Source organism: Myxine glutinosa, chromosome 14 (assembly GCF_964187855.1).
Source record: "Myxine glutinosa chromosome 14, kmMyxGlut1.1, whole genome shotgun sequence".
Lineage (NCBI taxonomy): Eukaryota > Metazoa > Chordata > Myxini > Myxiniformes > Myxinidae > Myxine > Myxine glutinosa.
The window spans coordinates 51182165-51205425 of NC_136274.1; the positions used below are offsets into that span (position 1 = coordinate 51182165).

General features: G+C 48.8%; 1 protein-coding gene across 1 annotated transcript in view; it reads left to right on the plus strand.

Annotated features, from left to right (window-relative positions):
- Nucleotides 1-743: 743 nt before the first annotated feature.
- The window catches only part of ARMC2 (armadillo repeat containing 2), a 34658-nt gene continuing 12140 nt past the window's right edge, over nt 744-23261 (plus strand). Inside the window, exons 1-12 of the mRNA XM_078768233.1 lie at nt 744-866; nt 12497-12563; nt 19000-19159; nt 19292-19396; nt 19581-20005; nt 20219-20321; nt 20453-20676; nt 20769-20914; nt 21438-21537; nt 21719-21888; nt 22015-22298; nt 22425-22565. Coding sequence (XP_078624359.1) covers nt 19763-20005; nt 20219-20321; nt 20453-20676; nt 20769-20914; nt 21438-21537; nt 21719-21888; nt 22015-22298; nt 22425-22565 — 1411 coding nt within the window. The 5' untranslated portion in view covers nt 744-866; nt 12497-12563; nt 19000-19159; nt 19292-19396; nt 19581-19762. The remainder of the gene's footprint in view (nt 867-12496; nt 12564-18999; nt 19160-19291; nt 19397-19580; nt 20006-20218; nt 20322-20452; nt 20677-20768; nt 20915-21437; nt 21538-21718; nt 21889-22014; nt 22299-22424; nt 22566-23261) is intronic.

Genomic DNA, 23261 nt, shown 5'->3' on the forward strand with positions numbered 1-23261 from the left:
GAACCCGGAGGGCAAAGAGAGGGAGATTGTTTACAATCCGCGGATGGAATTAGCTGCGCGTTCTTGATCGAGGTATTCTAACCGCCGTGGGAACCAAGAAGCTGACGTTTCAGGCGTTCACCCTTCGTCGGAGCAAAAGAGCAAGATGTCCACACTCGCCCTCACCGACAAGATTAGTTCTTCATTCCACTTGTTTACAATCCCGCTTCTGTCTCAGGCCTGCGCGGCCTTGGCCGCCATTTTGGTTGTTTTTAAACTTCCTTCACACGTGAGTCGCATCCGAAGACCCTCGCCGCGACACATTGGCCACCTCGGAAGGAACACCGCTTGTTGTCGATGCCAACAGCGCCCGGGACGGCGATCAATGCGAACCAAAATACACAAAGTGCGACCACGTCTGCGGTGCTGGCGCACTAGGAAAACACCCTCAGCTAGTTGATGCGCCTTAGGGCGCTCGCCCATTGGACGGACCATTTGGCACATCGTCAGCACCGGCGGCTGCGATTGGTAGGTCGCGAATGTCACGTCGCGTGGGCGAAAGAGGGAGGAGAGCGGGAGCCAATCACAACGAGCGAGAGAGAGTCGGGAGGGTGGAGCGATCGTGGCGGAGCCTCAGGTTATGCGAGGTCAAGGGACCGATTCCTCCGACTCCATTGGTTCTTCCCTGGGCGGGAAGTATTGCACGTGAGGGGCGTGTCGGCGTTGTATCGCCCTGGCAACGGTCCTGCTGCGCTCGAAACACCATCTCACGTCGAAGGCCGAGTGTGGATGGAGACTCGGACGAGAGTCCGGGCCGGTGCGACCCGCAGACCCATCTCACCGGCGCAGACTCGACGTATTCTCTTTTCGCAACCATGCTCACCCAGGTGAGAACGGAGGTCTGAGACACGGTCTGGAGCCATTGTTACCTCCGTCACCCCAGGTTGATGCAGGTTATGTTTTCACCCCGTCTGTCTGTCTGTTTGTGAACAAGATATCTCAAAAAGTCGTGGACGGATTCAGACGAAATTTGGCGGAGATGTGGCGTATGTGACAAGGACGAAATGATTAGATTTTGGTGAAGATCCGGATTCGGATCCGGCTAATAAAAATTTTTAAGTGATTCTTCACCATTGGGAGATCGGGCCAAAAACGATATATAGCAGGATATCTCAAAAAGTTGTGGACGGATTTGGACGAAACTTGGTGGAGGTTGGGTGTCTGATAAGGACGATTCGATTTGATTTTGGTGAAGATCTGAATATGGATTCGGATACGATAATTATTTAATTTACAAGTGATTCTTCACCATTAAGATATCGGGCGAAATGAGAACAATGAGCAATGAGCACATGTAGCACGATATTTTTAGACAACTCTTGTATGGTGCTGTTCTCTATTGCGTTCTCATCTTGTGTAATACTGCGCATTGTTATTTGCATATTCTGTATCTATTATCTTATTCTAATATCTACCATCGCTTTCTTTGTCTTGCAGATTGATTGTTCATCGTTGTTGCTAATAAACCTGCATTCAATTGATACATTCTTGTTTATGAACAATCAACTCATCTGAAGATGCCTGCTGCAGTCTGCCCCTTCCCGAGCTGTGTCTACGTTACTGACAGCACTGACAATGCCGTTGCTGCTATCCAGCTCTCCATCCACGCCATGACTCACACATCCATTGCACCAGCCAAACCGGACAAAGTCAGCCGTCCTCGTATCCAAACCGGCGGTACCAGCGAAGATTGGCAATATTTCACCAGAAGATGGGATGGTTACAAGGCAGCGACCCAGATAATCGGCAATGATGTTCGCGTTCAACTCCTTGAATGTTGTGATGATAATCTACGACGTGACCTCCACCGCAGCAACCCACGCATTGAAATCAAGGACGAGGCAGCTATACTACAAGCCATTCGGTCCCTTGCTGTCCGAGAGGAGAATACCATGGTGTCCCGCGTAAACCTCCACAACATGCGACAGGACCGAGAAGAACCAATTCGTACCTACGCAGCCCGTCTGGCTGGTCAAGCTGAGATCTGCAAGTTTTCTGTTGTATGCTCATGCAATCCCCCTACTGATGTCAACTACACCAAGGACATGGTTCGCGATGTCCTATGTCGGGGACTCGCCGATCAAGATATACAACAGGACATTCTCGGCGATCAAAATCAGAACATGAGCTTGGAGGAAGTTCTCATTTTCGTCGAGGCCAAGGAAGCAGGGAAACGTTCCCAGAATGCCTTGCTCGATAGTGAAGGCGCTCATGGCGCAAGCCAATACAAAAACTGGAAGAACAAAAGAGCCCTGATCACTACCGACAAGCAGGTGGCCATTTGTAGTTATTGCGGCAAAACTGGTCATGGCAAACAGCCGAACATCGACCAAAGGCGTCAATTCTGCAATGCCTACGGGAAAACATGCAGTAAATGCGCCACTCGCGGCCATTTTGCACATGTCTGCCGGGGAGGCACGAAAAAGGCGGACAACAAACCTACGGACAAATCAATGGATGCTCATGATGTGGAAGAAAGCAGCCAGGTCCACGATCTCCTCTGCTCTGTCACGGAACGAGAAACGGCCATTTGGAAGCCGCAAATTAAAAGGGCCATGGCCACCTTGTCAACTCCACTACACCTCGACCACCATATATTTGACCACCTCTCTGGCTGGACCAAGAAGAAGTCTCAACCACAGCCGTACATAAAACTCATAGCACGGATCGATAAGGAATCTTATGACCATTTCGGCCAGCCACTGTCATCCCGACCAAAATCGGCCAGGCTCCAGGCCATGGCCGACACTGGCTGTCAAAGCTGCCTCACAGGACTTAATATTTTCCACAAACTCGGGCTGCGTAATGAAGACCTGTTACCTGTCAACCTGAAGATGAATGCTGTTAACAGTGGAAGGGTCCGGATTATCGGCGCCATGCTCCTACACCTGTCTGGTCGCACAGCCAATGGCGACATTATTGAAACCCGACAAATCTGCTACATCTCACCTGACACACGGAACATGTATCTCAGTCGTGAAGCATGCGTCGATCTAGGCCTCGTGTCTAGTAGCTTCCCAACCATTGGCGAATCCAACACAGTTGGTGCTGCAGTGGCAGCAGTTATCGATGCAAATTGTAACTGCCCGGAAAGATCGCTTCCCCCTACACTGCCTACATCTATCCCATTTCCGGCCACTGACGAGAACCGAGAGAGGCTGGAGAAATGGCTACTGGAGTACTACAAAAGCAGCACATTCAATGTCTGCGAACACCAGCCACTACCCCACATGGAAGGTCCGCCTCTCACACTGATGGTTGACCCCGAGGCAACACCAAAAGCGGTGCACACCCCAGTGCCTGTCCCCTTACACTGGCAGGCAGAAGTCAAGGCTGGTATCGATCGCGACATCAGGTTAGGGGTCCTGGAACCGGTGCCAATTGGTGAACCAGTGACATGGTGCAGCAGAATGGTCGTCTGTCCAAAGAAGGATGGGACCCCACGGAGGACAGTTGATCTGCAACCACTGAATGCGCACTGCACACGTGAGACCCACCACACCCAGTCACCCTTCCATCAAGCAATGGCGGTGCCACATAACACCAAAAAGACGGTAACAGACGCCTGGAATGGCTATCACAGCGTTCCAATCAGAGAATGTGACCGCCATCTGACAACGTTCATCACACCATGGGGCCGATACCGTTACTGCACCACTCCCCAAGGTTACATCGCTTCAGGTGATGGATACTCCAGACGATTTGACGAAATTGTATCGGACTTCAAAAACAAGTCCAAATGTATTGATGATTCTGTTACGTGGTCCTCCCGGTAACTACCTGGTCTTGGTGACCCCCGGACCGTGGGAGGGACCCCGCCAGAAAGATATATGGTTTATACGCTTTCGTAACGCAATCAATATGAATTCCGGTCAAGAAGAAACCCCACACCAAGGATCCGGAATAATCAATAATATATTCACTGAGCAATCAACAACCATCAACAATGCACAATCAATATTACAACCATGTGAACTCATCTACACAAACTCTAAGATGGCCATCTTAATCTTATACATTCCTCACGTGAGCCCCACTCCTGACTCCCTCCGTGGTCAATGTCTCTCCTCTCCGCACACGGGCGGTTGGACGAACCCCGGGCGGACGTGCTCCCAACGTGCAGTCTCGTACTGGGGCCGCGGCTGCAGCGCACCTCCTTGCCAAGCCACGGGGCAAACCCAGCGCGGCGTCCAACGGGCGCGAGGCCCCAAGTGCGACCCTTACGCGTCCTTGTAGATGGGCAAAAACCCAGCGCGGCTTCCGACGCGAGCGAGGCCCAACGTGCGGACCCGTACGCGTCTTTGTAGACGGGGCAAAACCCAGCGCGGCTTCCGACGCGAGCGAGGCCCAACGTGCGGACCCGTACGCGTCTTTGTAGACGGGGCAAACTGTCCCGGACGCTTGGTTTCGTGCACGAACTCACGGTGACTGGACGTGTCAAAAGGTATTTACCGCCCAGGTAACTCCTCTCGCCAGACGTTTCGAAACGGCGCGTTTTCCACGCAGCGCAAGGTCGCTTCCACCTTTTGTCGGAGCGGGGCGAGGAAAAAAAAAACCTTCCTTTCCCTCGTGTCTTTTTCCTCCGTTTTTCGTCACTTCCGCTTCCGGCCACTTCCGTTTCCTGCCACTCTTTCAGAAGGGCTCCTGACCCTCCAACCACAACAACTACACAACAACTTAATATACTACACACGGAAGCAAAGACCTGCATGGTAATTTACATACATTCACCTAAATATGTAACACTCCCCCCCTTCAAGAAAGAAAGTTTGAACCCAGCGAAAACTTTCTTTGCCGGCCAATTTGGAGAAACAAACCAGATAACTCAACCCCCCCACATTATCAGTTCCCCCCGGGCACAGTTATCACTTAAAAATAAAGCCAGTTAAGCCACTCGATAGCACTTTTCCGGGAGGCCAAGCCGAGTATTCACTACATGGATGCCTTTAGGAACGCGGAGTTCACGGTTAGTCCGTGCAGGAAAGTTCTCTACATGGGCGCCTTGAGGAACGTGGAGTTCACGGTTAGTCCGTGCAGGAAAGTTCACTACATGGACGCCTTTAGGAACGGCGTTCACGGTTAATTCGTGTAGGAATCTTGGCTCGGCGGCTCCGCCGCCTTCAGTGCTTCAACTTCTCAGAACGTCCCTAATAATTAGGGTGGGACCACTGGTCCCTGTAGTCCCCTGAATACCGGTCTTCTTTTCGGCCACTACTTTGCCAATTCTTCCTTCGGGAGCGGCCGTAACTCAGGGAGCCTCCATAATAATATTGACTGCGGCCACCACCAAAACTACCGCCCAGTTGTCCTCTCCTGTAGACCTCTCGACGCCTACGAAATGCCTTCCCTACTGTTATGGTCCGACCCTCCAAATCCTTGCCATTCCAATTCTTCTCTGCCTCTCTGGCGTCTTTTGTGCTGGCAAACGTGACAAAGCCGAACCCTCTTGACTGTTGCGTTTCCCAGTCTCTTACCAACCGCACTTCCACCAGCGGCCCATATCTGTTGAAGACAGAGGTCAGAACTTCTTCCTCTGTTTTGAAGTTCAGTCCCCCTACAAATAACTTGGCACTTTTGTCACCATCCCGAGCTGGTGTGGTGTTATTTTCCCTGCTGGGCTCTTTATCAACCCTCAGGTTACCATAAACTTGACCCCCGGCCAAATCATTCCCGAGAACCACAGATACACCCTCTACAGGAAACGTGGCTTGTAAACCGACGGTGACCGGTCCTGACACCAAATCGGACTCCAACTGGATGACCTGAAGGGGAGCACTAACACCGCCCCCGATCCCCTGTAAACGAACACTATCCCTCGTTGCCGTCTCCTCGGACCATGGCAAAATGCCTTCAAGCATTAAAGATTGATGGGCCCCTGTGTCTCTCAATATCCTAACCGGTCTCCGGTTAGTCGAGGCTCCATCCAGTGACACAAACCCCTCGGAAATAAATGGTTGGTAACCCTCTTGATGGCGATTTCTTACGCTAGCCATCGCATTCGGAGTTGTAATAGTCGGACTCCGCTCTGGGTTGTCCCTTTTCATGAGGTAACAACTGGACATCAAGTGTCCAGGTTTTTTGCAAAACGCGCAAGTAGGCCCGGAGGAAAAACTCGGGGTCTGCCTCGGGCCCCCCGAACTATAAGTTTGTCTTGGGCCCGCATCCCTCTGATTTCGAACCGGTGGGGTATCATAGTTGTCCCCATAATCATCTCGAGGCCGCCGCCATGTATGGTCGTTCTCCGCACCTGCTGTTCCCCACCTCCCCTGCGGAGATCTAGGCGAGGAGTTAGGTTCGTGGACCCCTATTCGGTGGGTTAAGGCATAATCATCTGCCATGGTGGCTGCGTCCCACAACTTTGGTACCTTCTTTTCCTGCAGGTACACTTTGATGTCCTCGTGGACACACTGCTGGAATTCCTCCACCAGGATCAAGTCCCGCAATGTCTCGAAGTCTTTCCCGACTCCTTTTGACTCACACCACCGATCAAACATGTTTTCTTTCACTCTGGCAAACTCCACATGGGTCTCACTCTCCCTCTTCCTGGCATTCCTGAATTTTTGCCTGTAAGCTTCCGGAACCAACTCATAGGCCTTGAGGATGTGCTTCTTCAGTACCTCATAATCTGCACATTGGTCCATTGGTAGCGCCGAATAAATTTCCTGAGCTTTCCCCACCAGCACACTTTGTACGAGTATGGTCCAGGCCTCCTCCGGCCAGTTTAATTGTCGAGCCACTTTCTCAAAGTGTGGAAAAAATTTCGCGACTTCTTTTTCACTGAACGGTGGAACCAGCCTCACATGTCTGCCCACATCCCAGGTTTTCTGGTTAGGTGTCGACCCCGTCAGCAAGGGTGGTGCCTCTCCCCGTTCTCTCATTAACTCCAGCTCCTTGAATTTGATTTCTTGCTGAAGCTGCATGTCACGTTCCTTTAATTCCCTTTCCGCTTTTCTCTCCTCTGCTTCGAGGTCCCTTGCAGCTCTCCTTTCCTCTGCTTGTTCCTTTTCTCTTCTTTCCTGGAGTTCTCTTTCCACTCTCCTTTCCTCTGCTTGTTTCTCTTCTCTCCTCTCCTCTGCTTTCCTTTCTTCTTCTGCTCTTTCCTTTTCTGCTTTCCTTTCTTCTTCTGCTCTTTCCTTTTCTGCTTTCCTTTCTTCTTCTGCTCTTTCCTTTTCTGCTTTCCTTTCTTCTTCTGCTCTTTCCTTTTCTGCTTTCCTTTCTTCTTCTGCTCTTTCCTTTTCTGCTTTCCTTTCTTCTTCTGCTCTTTCCTTTTCTGCTTTCCTTTCTTCTTCTGCTAACCTTTCCTGGAGTTCTCGTTCCACTCTCCTTTCCTCTGCTTGTTTCTCTTCTCTCCTCTCTTCTGCTTTCCTTTCTTCTTCTTTTAACCTTTCCTGGAGTTCTCGTTCCACTCTCCTTTCCTCTGCTTGCTTCTCTTCTCTTCTCTCTTCTGCTTTCCTTTCTTCTTCTTTGATCCGTTCCTGGCTCCGTAATTGCAACTCCAGTTTCCGGAGCTCCACGTCTTCTGGTTCTTCGGGTAGCCACTCCCAGGCTAACTCGTCCCATGTTCCTAATCCCACCATAGATTGTATCACCGTGGCCTGCAACTCTGCCTTCCTCAAATTAGTTCGGACCTCCAAGTTAAAATGTTTGGCCAATTTCAAGAGATCCGACTTTAGCAACGCTCGGAACTGTGCCTCACTCGGGGTTACCCCAAAGTTCTGTGCCACAAACGCCATGGTGCCTATCGTTAACACCTGTTAACCTTCACCCCAAGACTTTCCCCAATTTCTCAAAACAAAAATATTACCAATTAATAATTAATTAATAAATTTTAATTACCAAAAATATTATTATTTTATTATTTTATACACTTTTAGATCCCGGACGTAGACCCAATTGCGAAACCGCAAATCGTAATTTGGACGAGCCCCCAATTCTGTTACGTGGTCCTCCCGGTAACTACCTGGTCTTGGTGACCCCCGGACCGTGGGAGGGACCCCGCCAGAAAGATATATGGTTTATACGCTTTCGTAACGCAATCAATATGAATTCCGGTCAAGAAGAAACCCCACACCAAGGATCCGGAATAATCAATAATATATTCACTGAGCAATCAACAACCATCAACAATGCACAATCAATATTACAACCATGTGAACTCATCTACACAAACTCTAAGATGGCCATCTTAATCTTATACATTCCTCACGTGAGCCCCACTCCTGACTCCCTCCGTGGTCAATGTCTCTCCTCTCCGCACACGGGCGGTTGGACGAACCCCGGGCGGACGTGCTCCCAACGTGCAGTCTCGTACTGGGGCCGCGGCTGCAGCGCACCTCCTTGCCAAGCCACGGGGCAAACCCAGCGCGGCGTCCAACGGGCGCGAGGCCCCAAGTGCGACCCTTACGCGTCCTTGTAGATGGGCAAAAACCCAGCGCGGCTTCCGACGCGAGCGAGGCCCAACGTGCGGACCCGTACGCGTCTTTGTAGACGGGGCAAAACCCAGCGCGGCTTCCGACGCGAGCGAGGCCCAACGTGCGGACCCGTACGCGTCTTTGTAGACGGGGCAAACTGTCCCGGACGCTTGGTTTCGTGCACGAACTCACGGTGACTGGACGTGTCAAAAGGTATTTACCGCCCAGGTAACTCCTCTCGCCAGACGTTTCGAAACGGCGCGTTTTCCACGCAGCGCAAGGTCGCTTCCACCTTTTGTCGGAGCGGGGCGAGGAAAAAAAAAACCTTCCTTTCCCTCGTGTCTTTTTCCTCCGTTTTTCGTCACTTCCGCTTCCGGCCACTTCCGTTTCCTGCCACTCTTTCAGAAGGGCTCCTGACCCTCCAACCACAACAACTACACAACAACTTAATATACTACACACGGAAGCAAAGACCTGCATGGTAATTTACATACATTCACCTAAATATGTAACAATACCATCATGTGGAGCGACACATTGGAAGAGAGCTTTTTTCAGGCATGCAACTGGCTCGACCTGTGCGGCCGTAATGGGATTACGCAAAATCCGACGAAATTCCATTTTGGTCAGGACACGGTCGAATTCGCTGGATTCGAGATCACCATGGACAGTGTACGACCATGCCAAAGGTATCTCCAAGCGATACAGGACTTCCCCACACCAAAAACAATTACTGACATTCGCTCCTGGTTTGGGCTAGTCAATCAGGTAACATACTGCTTCAGCATGACCGAGAGGATGCGACCTTTTCGGGACCTCCTAAAACCATGCACCCCCTTCTACTGGGATGCAACACTACAATCCCTATTCGAAGAATCAAAACGACTCATCATATCTGAAGTCGCAAATGGGGTCCGGATCTTTGACAAGGAACGGACAACATGTCTCGCAACTGACTGGTCGAAGGATGGGATTGGCTTCTGGCTCCTCCAAAAACACTGCAGATGCCCTGGTGAAACCCCACAGTGCTGCCCCGATGGCTGGAAAATCACCCTTGCTGGAGGCCGCTTCACCCATGCAGCGGAGTCGCGCTATGCTCCGATAGAGGGTGAAGCTCTAGCAGTGGCGGACAGCCTGGAAAAAGTAAAGTATTTTGTGTTGGGATGCAAGAACCTGATTATTGCCGTCGATCACAAGCCCTTAATCAAGCTTCTTGGTGACAGACGATTAGAGGACATCCATAACACGCGGCTTGCCAACTTGAAAGAAAGGACCCTAGCATATCGTTTCCGAATTATCCACATCCCAGGAAAACAACACTGCGTACCAGATGCGATTTCACGACATCCGTCGGGTGCCAGACCATCGGAACGACTGCCACTGGTGGATGACATTTCCTCCATTATGGATGTGGCCACATCGACTACACTAAGACAGCACACCTTGACTGGGCTGTGGACCACAGATGACGACACTGGCATGGAAATGGCTATTTCTATGGCAGCCATCAAGACACTCGATTCTGTGCGGTCCGTCACTTGGGACGATGTTCGGGACGAAACAGCAAGTGACACTCAGATGCTGCAGTTACTCAATTCTATTGAGCAGGGTCTACCTGCCAGTCGGGACGATTTCCCTGTGTCCATTTTGGAATACTTTCCCTTCCGTGAACACCTCTACACTATTGATGGCATAGTGGTCTACAAGGGGAGGATTATCATCCCACCGAAGCTACAGAAGCTTGTCCTTGAGAATCTTCATGCTGCTCACCAAGGAGTCACGGCTATGACCACCCGAGCCAGCAGCTCGATCTTTTGGCCTGGAATCACTCCCCAGATTCATGAGATGCGCAATCGCTGCTCACACTGCAATCGGATGGCCCCATCGCAACCAAGCGCTCCACCTACAGCCTCAGCTGAACCTGCCTACCCTTTCCAGTACGTTTGTTCAGATTACTTTCATCACAAGGGTCGGAGTTATTTGGTCACCGTTGATCGTTACTCTAATTGGCCAATCATTCAGCTAACAACTGGCGGGGCACAAGGCCTAGTGAAATGTCTGCGGTCGAACTTCGCCACTTATGGTATCCCCGACGAATTGGCATCTGACTGTGGGCCAGAATTCACGGCACATGACACCCAAGACTTCTTGCGTCGGTGGGGCGTTAACCATCGGTTGTCATCCACTGCCTTCCCACACAGCAACTGTCGTGCCGAGATCGCAGTCAAAACATCGAAAAGATTGATCACCGATAACACTGGTTCCAATGGTGAACTAGACACTGATCGGTTCCAACGTGCAATACTCCAGTACCGGAATGCACCGGATCAGGACACTAGGTTGTCTCCAGCCATGATCATCTTCAAGAGGCCAGTCAAGGACTTCATACCCATCATCCCAGGCAGATACTTGCCATCGGACACCTGGCGGGAAACACGCAACAATCGTGAGGAAGCTTTGCGCATTCGGCATGCCAGGGAGATCGAAAGACTCTCTGAACACACGACAAAACTACCTCCACTGGCCGTCGGGGACCATGTCCGGATCCAGAACCAGACCGGCCTGGAACCACGAAAATGGGACCGGACCGGAACCGTGATTGAGGTAAAACAATTCGATCAATACGTTGTCAAGGTGGATGGCTCCGGAAGAATCACTCTCCGGAATCGTAAGTTCCTGCGACGTTTTACGCCTTTCAGCATGACAACTCCCACTACGACTGGCAAAAGTGGCATGCTGCCAACCGTTATGCCAAGTGTTATGCCAATCGTTCCGAAATACTTAATGTCTGGTACCCAACCCATCGCCGCTCCAAGAGTCTGTCTCAATCCTGTTACCACTCCCCAGAAGGGTGAACCCCAACATGTCATTGCGCCGGGCTTACCATCACAGACACTCCGCTCCACCACCGCGATGACACCACCTGCGAGAGTCGCTAACCAACCACATGTGCAGACCACCGCCACACCTCCACGGTCACTGCCTATTTCTGCCCCCTTGACGGTTCGGGTGATGATGGACCAGCTGGAGGGGACTCCGGCGTCGGACAGGGCGATAGTGAACCACCCACCGGAGACTCCCACAATGGACCAGGAAATTACGAACTGCCCTCAGAGGACTCCGACGATTGATCGGGTGGTGACGGGCCGCCCGAAGCGAATTATCAAACCACCAGCCCGATTCAATTCAGAAGAATATCAATTATAAACTCATGTGATCCTTTTTCTCGGTCTCCAGTTTCGTTCTATTCTGTGTCACAATTGAACGTTTTTGGGAAAGGGAGATAGACAACTCTTGTATGGTGCTGTTCTCTATTGCGTTCTCATCTTGTGTAATACTGCGCATTGTTATTTGCATATTCTGTATCTATTATCTTATTCTAATATCTACCATCGCTTTCTTTGTCTTGCAGATTGATTGTTCATCGTTGTTGCTAATAAACCTGCATTCAATTGATACATTCTTGTTTAATTTTAATATTGTGAAATGCATTAAAAGGGAACAGCATTTCAGGAAAGATGTGGAGAAAGGAAGGAAGGAGGGAAGGAAGGAAGAACAAGCACATTTGTAAGAGAAGTTTAATATTTCAGGGCAAATTTAAAGAAACCATTGTGACATGTGACGTGTCGCTCTTGTATGTTTGTATTATTATTGATCCATCACCAAGTTTCTTGTAGAGCGCTCAAGTGGCTTAAGCACTCCAACGAAATGGTCGATAAGGAACGGCTGGCTTGGCAAGCGATGGCAAGCTGATTGGTGATGGAGCAAACCATTGGACAAGACGACGTTTTGTATTTAAAATGTTCATAATCCGTTACGTTACATAATGGGACAACTTGTTTTGCTTTGTAATTAGAATAATTTGTCTTTCAAATCCACTGTCTCTCCCCTTCTCTCCTTCCCTCTCCCGATCTTGTTTTGTTGAATCCTCCCTGATCCGTTCGATGTTCTATAGCTCCTCCGAATCAATTTACTCTGGATACAAAAAAGATCTAATGAACGCTTCCTTCTCCTTCTTCCCCCACCCCTCTTCTTTCCCACCCAAGTCCACCCAGGTTCGACACTGCAATTTCGCGATCCCCCTCCACCATCAGACTCACCCCTTTGGTTAACGTATGTACCTACATGCACCTTGTCACCATCCCAACACACACAAATTCTTATCACAAACTCATCTTACTAATGATAATCACTTTCTCATCTTCCGTTTGCTTGTCGGGGCCAGCAGAGACATGCCTGACCCCAACGAAGAACGGTGAATCACCATCACTAAGGGGTGGTGTACAAATACAAATAGTCACGTGGGTTTGTAAAAGGCTCCACAGAAGCCTTCAGGGATGATATCCAGATTGGCAATTCTGGATCTCATGTCCTCATCAGCTGAACAAACCGGATGATTGATTCAAGCCAAAATGGAAACAGCTGGGAAGAACCTGAAGATGTCAGTTCTTCCCAGCTCTCCATTCAATCATTCACATTTTCAACTATTCACTCAAAACTCGACAGCTGGTACATTGTGTTCCGTTAGCAAGCGGCTTGCTATCGCTTTCCAAACCAGTCGTTGTATATTAGCTTCTTTGCAAGCCGCTCGCCTAGCCGCTCGGCAAACGGAGCAACCGATTGAGGGAGGTGCTTCGTTATGTTAGCAAAAATGGCCACCGTAGTCTGATTCAAAATGATACGAGAGCCATTGAAATATTTAGAAGCAATTCCGTTTTATGCATACTCAAAATCTAATATGATATTGTGGCGGACACAAAAGCCCACTGGCGTGGTGACATCATTCCGCGCACCAAGTGGGCGGTGGCCACGCCCGAGGGGTAGGCGTGGCCTCATGATATACACCGGGCGCGCAGCCCGGAGCGCGCCAGTGTTACAGTGAGCTCCTGAAATAAAGACGCTTATAAGTTACCGCTTGTCCGCTTCCTCCTTGCTCGCAAGCAGCGCGCGTAACGCCGCGCTTTAATATCTATAAAATAATATGCTTGTTCGTCCATCTGTCTGTCTGTAACATTCCGTTCCTCCCATTGGTTGTTGGACAGTTTGCCTGACTCCACCCACAATTCCAACCTGAAAAATTATACAGCCACCATGTTTGTGCTTACTAGTATGCGAAGCCAAAGACACCATCGGAGCTGTCATATTCACCATGCCCTCCCTATAAGTTTCCGCTGTTTCGATGTGGGAATGCCTGTTTGTTTTATGAGTGTGGGAATGGGAAGGAGGTTGGGGGGTGGCAAGGGAGAGAGTGAAGATGGGACAAATTTGGAAGGAGGAGGTTGAGACATTGTTGTGAGGAGGGGTGGGGGGGTGGGACTGAGGACTTGAGGAGTTGTGGTGGGTGGGAGGGGTTTGAAGGCTTGAAGTGGGGAGGGGATTGATGCCTTAGGGTTGGGAGGAGAATGGTGAGCACTTAGGGTTGGGGCAATGGATTCATCCTGGTGGCGTCTGGTCAAATCTGTTTCTGGTGTTTGTTCCCCCTCCATCCACTCCCTCACCTCAAACGGCCACACGGCTGACTCCGCATGTGAAAAAGCTGAATGCCTCAACTCTGTGTAAATTGCGCTCTCTCATGCACAGATTTATCCCATCTCGTCTTCAGTTGTCACACCCTTCCTCCCGTCCATGGTAAACGGAATCTTGTGGTGAGGCTGTTGCCCTGAAACAACTTGCTTTCGTCTCCTGGAAAGCAAATCCAACGGAAGGAAATCTCATTTCCTTTCACAAAGCCCGAAACAAGTGTGTGTCCACCCTCAGGAGAGCCAGGAAACAATATCTCACCGTTCTCAAGACCGAACTCTCTTATCTGTCTCCCTCTTCCAAATCCTGGTGGCATCTGGTCAAATCTGTTTCTGGTGTTTGTTCCCCCTCCATCCCCTCCCTCACCTCAAACGGCTTAACGGCTGACTCCGCACGTGAAAAGGCTGAATGCCTCAACTCTGTGTTTGCCTCTAAATCTTGTGTCCCAAACCCATCCCTCTCTGTACCCACCGTACCCAGTCGTACCCAGCTGCTCCTGGACTCTGTGTCCTTTCCTCCTGACAAGGTGGAAAAGTTTCTGTCAACCCTCGACTCTGATTCTGCAACTGGACCTGACGGCATCAGCCCACGGGTCCTAAAATCCTGTTCTTGCTCTTTCACTCCCTCTCTCTGTTCTCTTCACCCTCTCTTTTGCTCAAGGTCATCTGCCATCTGCTTGAAAATCTGCCAACATCACCGCTTTGCACAAAAAAGGTGCAAAAACAGATCCCAGCAACTACAGACCAATCAGCCTTCTCCCAATTATCAGCAAAGTCATGAAATCCATCATTGCTTCAGATATGAAATCTTTCCTCTTCTCCAATGGCTTGATCTCTGATCATCAATTTGGTTTCAGACATGGTCACTCTACTCTGGACATGCTGCTTCTGCTTTCTCAACAATGGATGGAGGTCCTCAATGCCAAACAGGAAATTAGAGCTGTCTCCCTTGACATATCACGCACGTGCCTTCGATACGGTCTGGCACCCGGCTCTGCTCACCAAACTCTCCTCTTTTGGTATGCATGGAAATCTCCACGCATGGCTGGCGGACTTCCTCTCTAGTCGTAGTCAACGTGTGGCCCTGAATGGGTTTCTCTCATCTCCTCTTCCTGTTCAGGCTGGAGTTCCCCAAGGCAGTGTTCTGGGCCCTGTGCTTTTTCTGGTCTTCATCAATGATCTCTCTGACTCTCTTGAAAATCCTCTCTATCTCTTTGCTGATGACTCTACTCTCTGTTACTCCATTCTTCATCCCTCAGATCAGCAGTCTGCAGCCTCCTCACTCTCTGCAGACCTGGACAAAATCACAGACTGGGCAAACAAGTGAAACATGTCTTTCAATCCTGACAAATCTCACACTCTTACGATGTCTCTCCGAAAAGACCGACTGGACAACCCTCCCATCCACTTTCTGAATAATCCTCTCCAAGAAGTTCTGTCACTCAAGCTTTTGGGTCTCACTATCTGCCATGATCTTTCCTGGGAAAACCACATTTCAAATCTGGCCTCCAAAGCCAGTCGCCGATTGGGCATCCTCCGTCGTGCGAAGTCCTTCCTTGGCACACCTGACTCCTCACCACATACAAGGCTTTCATCCGCAGCTCAATGGAATACTGCTCTCCCCTCTGGGCTGGTGCTCCTGCCTCACACCTAGCTCGTCTTCACGCTGTTGAAACCAAAGCATTCAGAATCATTGGAATCTCCCGCGATGAAGCTAACTCCAAGGGCTTCTCACTCACTCACCGCAGGCAGGTTGGTGGTCTTTCCGTCTTCTACCGACTCCTTTCTGGCCTTGCCCCCCCCAGCTCTCTCTGGGCTCTGTCCCGCAAATATTCCTACAGGTCACACAAGATCTGCCTGCAACCCTCTTATGGTTAAACTGCCAAAATCAAGACTCTCTGCTCACCTTCACTCCTTCATTCCTCTTTTCTCCCGCCTCTGGAACAAACTCCCTCACTCTCTTCAATCCCACTCCACCCTCCAGGTTTTTAAAACAGCTGTTCACCACCATCTCTTATCTTCCCCCATCCAAAATCTTGATCTTTTCTACCCCCGCTAATTTCACCCCAATTCCACTTTTTTGAAATACCAACTTCTGCACTGGAAGTCCTTGGTGTCCTTGTGTTTTATACTTCTCCCACCCCCCCGCCCCCCCTTCCCACGCCTCCTCCCCACAAAGCCCTCTCCCTCCCACACATCTCCTTGCTCTCAAATGTTGTGTGCTCTCAAGTGTTTGTGTGCTTCCCCTTCTCTTGTCTTCCGCTCCCTCTTTTTATATATTTTGTTTGTCTGGTTGATTTGTTTGTGAAGTAAATGTCAGCTCTTTCACGAGCCTCGATTCAGTATGCAAAAAAAAAAAAAAAAAAAAATGGAGAAGGAGAGCAAAGTTGGGACAGAGTTGGGATTGGGAGTGGGAGGTGGAGTCTTTGGGCGGGGTAGCACTTTAGGTAGGGGAGGAGGGTTGAGGAGTTGTCGGAATTGGCCACGTGTGGTTGTGTGTGTGTGTGCGTTTCCTTCTCAACACGGTGTGTTAACTCACACCAGTGAATGTAAAACATTTCAGCCAAAACAAGTGTATAATCAAGCAAATTTTGTCATAAACCAAAAAAAAAGCCAAAATACCTGATGTGAACTTGTGGGAACATATACAAGTATGTTTTGATGGTGTGAAGCACTCTTGTATAAGGTTAGCGATCCACTGAGCACTCCTTTTCTCCGCAAGTTATTTTGTTTTGTCTACTTGGGCCGTGACATCTTATATGAGTGAGAAACATAGGGGAAATACCCCTGCCGCTCACCCGGGTTGAATAAACAGTATACTGCACCGACTAAGGGTATTTTAAACCAATTTCAATGGTTGCTAGAAGACAGGGCAGCATGTAGAATCATACTAACATAATCATAAGACTTTAAACAAACAAACAATAAAATACCTATTTTGGGGGAGTTTCATCAATATTATGTGTATAGTTTCAGAGGAAAAAGCAAATTCCTATTTTGGGGGGTCAAACCTGGATCCACTTTGACCCCGGTAAGCCTCCTTAGACCCCGATCTTTTTTTAATGCCGTGAACAAACTTTAGTCACAACACAATAAATATAATTTGTGCAAAATTTGGTCACAATCCCATCAGCAGTTTCGGAGAAAAAGTTTCAAGTGTTTACGGATGGACGACGAGCATCAGCTCCCCTGAACTTTGTTCCAGGTGAGGTAAAAACGACTTATTGCCCATATTTTATCGATGTGAACACCGAAGCACTGCACAGCTGTTAACCATCGTGCTGGTCACGGTCAGATCAACAGAGGTATAAAACACTTGGACACTGCTAGGACTTCCAGTAAATAAGTTGGTATTTCAAAATGTGGATCTGGGGTGAAATAACGGGGGTAGAAAATATCAAGGTTTTGGATCGGGGAAGATAAGAGATGGTGGTGAACAGCTGTTTTAAAAACCTGGAGGGGGGAGTGGGATTGAAGGGAGTGAGGGAGTTTGTTCGAGAGGCGGGAGAAAAGAGGAATGAAAGAGTGAAGGTGAATAGATAGTCTTGATTTTGGCAGTTTCACCAGAAGAGGGTTGCAGGCAGATCTTGTGCGACCTGTAGGAATATTTGGGGGACAGCGCCCAGAGATAGCTGGGAGAGCAGGGCCGGATCGGAGTCGGTAGAAGACAGAAAGACCACCAACCTGCCTACGGTGAGTGAGTGAAAGGCCCTCACAATCAGCTTCACCACGGGAGATTCCAATGATTCTGAACGCTTTGGTTTCAATGCGTAAAGACGAGCTAGGTGTGAGGCAGGAGCACCAGCCCAGAGGGGAGAGCAGTATTCCATTGAGTCGCGGATGAAAGCCTTGTATGTGGTGAGGAGCTCAGGTGTGTCAAGGAAGGACTTCGCACGACGGAGGATGCCCATACGGCGACTGGCTTTGGAGGCCAGCTTGGAAATGTAGTTTTGCCAGGAAAGATCATGGCAGATAGTGAGACCTAAAATATTGAGTGACAGAACTTCTTGAAGAGGATTGTTCAGAAAGTAGATGGGAGGGTTGTCCAGTCGGTCTTTTCGGAGAGACATCGTAAGAGTGTGAGATTTGTCAGGATTGAAAGACATGTTCCACTTGTTTGACCAGTCTGTGATTTTGTCCAGGTCTGCAGAGAGTGAGGAGGCTGCAGACTGCCAATCTGAGGGATGAGGAATGGAGTGGCAGAGAGTGGAGTCATCAGCAAAGAGATAGAGAGGATTTTCCAGAGAGTCGGAGAGATCATTGATGAGGACTAGAAAAAGCACAGGGCCCAGAACACTGCCTTGGGGAACTCCAGCCAGAACAGGAAGGGGTGATGAGAGAAATCCATTCAGGGCCACATGTTGACTATGACCAGAGAGGAAGTCCACAAGCCATGCGTGGAGATTTATACGAAAATCTTCTGATATGGCGTTACCTCTAATAATTTAATCCTGTTAATTTTAATCCAGTTAATGGTTGTTACCTCTAATATGGCATCTGCACACGACAGGAATATGTGACGTCATTGTAAAGACATCCGTTAACCTTGAGGGACAAAGAAAACAAGATGGCCATCTGATGAGGTCAATATGTATCTTCTTCTTTCGTTAATGGCCACGTGAGGTTGGCCGGGGGTGATTTTTGGCCGAGTGTTTCACGAGCCGGCTGGCCAAGTCTGACGGTTGACTAAGTAGTTAATTTGGCCAGGGTGCCGACAATAGCTCTCCTTCTCTTCACAAAGGACACCAACAAATTCCGGCAAACGGGAAGCCCAGTTTTAACGTCCATCTGAACATCTGAAGGATGTCACACACGATGATGAATCACCCCCTGTGTAACACTGGGATGACAGTTTATAGCTGGGCCAAGATTTAAACCCAGGCTGGACAGTTTAGGAGCGAGTGTGCATACCTCTCGTCTAGGCCATCCGGCCAGCCCTAATACATGCATTGAAGCTTCCAAATGCAATCTTAGCCGGTGTCCTTGGGATTTCACCCGTGCTTTCATTCTTTTCATTCTTGTTCCACCAGCCTCCGGACCCACTCGGCCCGAGTACAAAGCAGCCCGAGTGGTCGCCCTTGCCAGACCCCAAGGAGCTCGAACGTGTAGCCAGGGTGAGCAGAGGGAAAGCGCATCTTTACCTTGCAATGAATACCTTACACCGACTGCCCCAACCACATCGGTAAACAGGTAAGCAATTGAGCACGGGAAAAGGTCAGATCGGTGCTGAAGCAGCAAAGGCACTGGGCACCATCTTTGTGTTTCTCTGCATAAATATTGCTTCGACTGATATTTTTCCAGACGTCTTGACGTTTCTTTCAGCCAGGCAGCATTTCCTAAAGGACGAGAGAAACCCGAGCTCTGGAGATCAATATTGGAGGGAGAGCGTGCTTCCCATTATCTTAAGGCTCGAGCTAGCACAGAGTGGTAAGCAACGTCCTTTTGTCTTTAAGTTCTGGAGTTTGCTCAACTAGCAGTAATTGCACATAATTACCAAAGATCTTGCTATTCTGAGCAGCTGCATGCCTGCTTGTGCGGTTCTCTATTTTTCAGTCACACTCTTGCTTATTCTTTGCATCTTGAACAGCAAGGTATATGTTTTGCACTGCAGGACCTGTTGATATAGCCAACTGTGGTTGGGGACAGGAAGGAAAGGTGGAAGATAAAAAGGGAAACTACAGAAAAGGACAGAGGGATGGCTCCAGAGAGGACAAGAGGGCCAGCAATCTGGAAATCGAAGTCGTCGCAGAAGAAAAATGGAGAAGTGGGTTGTGTAAGAATGGAATTGGATTGATGGGAAGAAAAAAGGAAGTGGAAAACAGAGATACGGTGCACAGGCAGCACAAAGTGGAGGGACTGGAGGCAAGATTACGGGAACTGTCTGGTGCTTGTACGCAGCTGTACAAGGCCTTGGTTCAAGGAGGATACTGTGGGCCAAATTGCCCGGACTTGCAGCGTTTGCTAGGCCTCCTACTACCCCTCCTGAATCAGCATTCGGCACAGCTCTCGCTACTCGCTGCACAGTTGCTGCTTGCGGTAAGAAGCTTTCTGTTCAACCGTTCATCGCATCACAGTTTTACGCTTTGTTGCCTTTTCTGTTTCCTATTATTAAGATATTCAAACATATCATCGTTGCATTGAACATGCCTCTCTACCCTCGGACATGCATCAGGGATGTCCAACCGCAGTGAGATACAGAGTAAAGTTCATGTCTTGTGCAAGTAACAATGTCCCTTTATGTTATTTAAGCTGAAGATCAATGGAAACGACCTTGTGTACGTATGCAAGCTGGTGTTTGAGATGGCCAGCGAGAAAAGCAACGACTGGTTGTTCAAATCAACGGGCATCACTAGTGAGTACCGAATCCTGGCAACAGCAATTCTGCAGTGAAGGATTTGCCGCTTAAGCACACACGTGTAGAAACACACTTTTGTTCGTTAATTCCTTTAAACGCTGATCCCCAATTCTTCCTCCTCGTGCCAGATGAGATTCTCGCATTCCTCAAAGAGGCCAATTTCCTGGCACAGCAAAATGCCTTGCTGTACTGTATCGCATCTATTAAGCTTATGGCTGGCCCCATTGGACTTGGCTTGGATCTTCTGTGCCAAGGGGTCCTGCAAAGGCTTCTGGGAGTTCTGGCTGCCTTGTGCCCTTCTGAAACTCCAGTGGAAGATATCTCAGTGATTAGCAAACAGTTGTTAGTACAGGTGGGTTCATTGGTGGCTTTGTGCAAGCTTTATCACCAGGTAGCCCCAAAGCTCATCCCAAAGTCCCATTCCAATTGTCCTATTGTTTGCAGGTAACTGCAGCATTAAGGAACTTGGCCGACCATCACCAGTCCCGACTGCTGTTCGAGTCGAGATCTGCGTTGCCACTGCTCTGCTCAGTGTTACGGCAATTCATCTGTGATGGGGATATCAGTACGAACATCATTCGCATTTTCAGGTAACTGCCTTTGTTATTGTGCAATCGGTAGCTGGTGTGTGCCGATTGCCAAAAAAAAACAAAAAAAAAACTTTCTCCAACTGTCTCAGGGAAAGCAGCATCTAAGACCGGGAGACCTTTACGAGTGTGCACCGTTTTCTCAGGGCTTTGGTTGTGGCGCTGGATATAGTTCCCTCTGTAGGTTAGTGTAGGGATTACATCACCCATCAGAGAAAGAGCGAGAGAGCACCATGTGATGCAACAGCCCTGCCTGCAACGCACCAAATCCGTGAGTTTATAGTCAGATCAGGACTCGAACCCAAGATAAACAGCTCCAAGGTACGTTTAGATTCCTCTGCACCATCCTGTTGGACAGGTCCAGCAACGATTGAGTTCAGCGCATCTTTCCATGTCACCAAGATCAGTATAAAAGTTGCCTCATCAAGAGGAATGCTCTCGCGATTGAATATTCCATGTTCCTAAACAATGGAGAGCCTATTCTTCAGTATCGAGATGCCGATCAGGGAAACTTTGTCTCCCACAGCAAACTTTCAGCACACGAGGACTCGTGCAAACAACTGGCTGATCATGTGTCCTGCGCTTCTTCCTGCCTTTCAGTCTTGCAGAAGAATCTACATAAGCAGGTCTTGAAACCCCATACTTTGCGAATACTTGCCCTTCAAGATAACTCATTTTACAAGTGACGATGCACCTTAACCAGAGTTCCAGGTTGCATTGTACTCCCATCACTGTCCTCCCTTTTGAGTGTTTAGATACTGTGTAATCCCCCCATCTTAATTAATTTCACTCCTTGCTATTTCTTAGGGATTGGTTTTGCGACTTTGCTATTTGCTGGGCAATTTAGCAGGGATGAGCGAGGTGGCCTGCAAAGCGTTGTGTCCTGAAGGTGTGGAGACGCTCCTGGACGTCTTGCAATGCTACTCCTTACACGGCGGTCTCAATCTGTTGGCACAAGATCTCGCCTCCAAATCAAGGTGTAAAGTTAGAAGACACGCCGTACCTCATTTATCAACTGATGCCGTTAACCAAAAATGCCATGATGGAAAATACAATGACCACACTCCACATGACACCTCTACATTTTGTGTGGCCAATTCCAGCTATACTCCGACTCATGTACAACTCGACTCGAGTCAAAGATCACAGAAGCTGAGGCCGCATTTGGGAAAGAAAAGCGATGATATGACGCAAAAGAGAGAAGTTGGGCAAGTGGATTGTGAGGAGGATGAGGAGGTGATGGAGGAGAAGGGGGAGGAGAAACAGATTGCTATCGATGTGCTTGTGAAGTGTGTGCGGGTTTTCGTGAACCTGTCAGCTTGGGAAGCCGAAGGCAGTGTGCTGGCCAGACACAAAGGCTGTGTGCGGCGTCTAATCCAAATGCTTGGTGAGTCCACAAGTCACACCAACGCAATCCAGAGCACCATAAGTTATGAATGTGATAAGAGAGCAGATGAGCACAGAGAGGTGCTGTGAAGCATAACGTTCATGTTTGATGTGCAACTCTTCGCAGAATGTATGATGAAAATGAGGATCATAAGAGAAAACCAGGAAGAACTACTGCTCAACCTTCTGACAGCATTCAACAACCTCTCGTTCCCAAACCTGGCCTCACTGTCACCATTCCAAGAAAAGGAAATTCTGATATCCCGCTGTAAGTCGCGACTCCACATAGCCCAATTTACATCAAATTTGGTGGATCAAATAATAAGGATACCTGAGCATGGAGGCACAATTAGACATCATACTAAAATATGCAACTTGGTGTCTGACTGTCTGTCTGTATTTTTGACCTCCATTCAGTCGTTACTTATCTAATCTCAACCAAACTTGACAGGAGGTTTAAGGCTCACATGATGGAGGTTGGAGAGACGTTATTTGTTTTTATTTTTTGGGGGGGGTTTTCCACCTTGGGTGAAATCAGTGTTACGGTCTATCTCCGTGCTGAGATAGCTAATCGTGGAGGTTTACCAAGGCTGCTTCTAATTACAAAAGTAAAACCACTTAGTCATGACAATAGCATGACAATATGTCATGACAATAGCATATGAATGTTTATGACAAAACATTATTATTACTAATAATATCCCCTTTCCCCAAGGGGGGTTTTTTTTTTCCTCCTTGACCAAACGCTGTGTTAACGTGAATAAATAAGTTATTGCGGCATTTCATTGGGCACCCCTACAGGAAGCAAAAAAAATATTATAAACCATAAATATGTGGTGCCTTGAGAAAGTATTCACACCCCTTGACTTTTTCACATTTTGTTGTGTCGTAGGTTGAAAGTGACTGGTTGAGAAGAGTGATGGAAATGAATGTAGAAGGAAGTAGAGGACGGGGAAGACCGAGA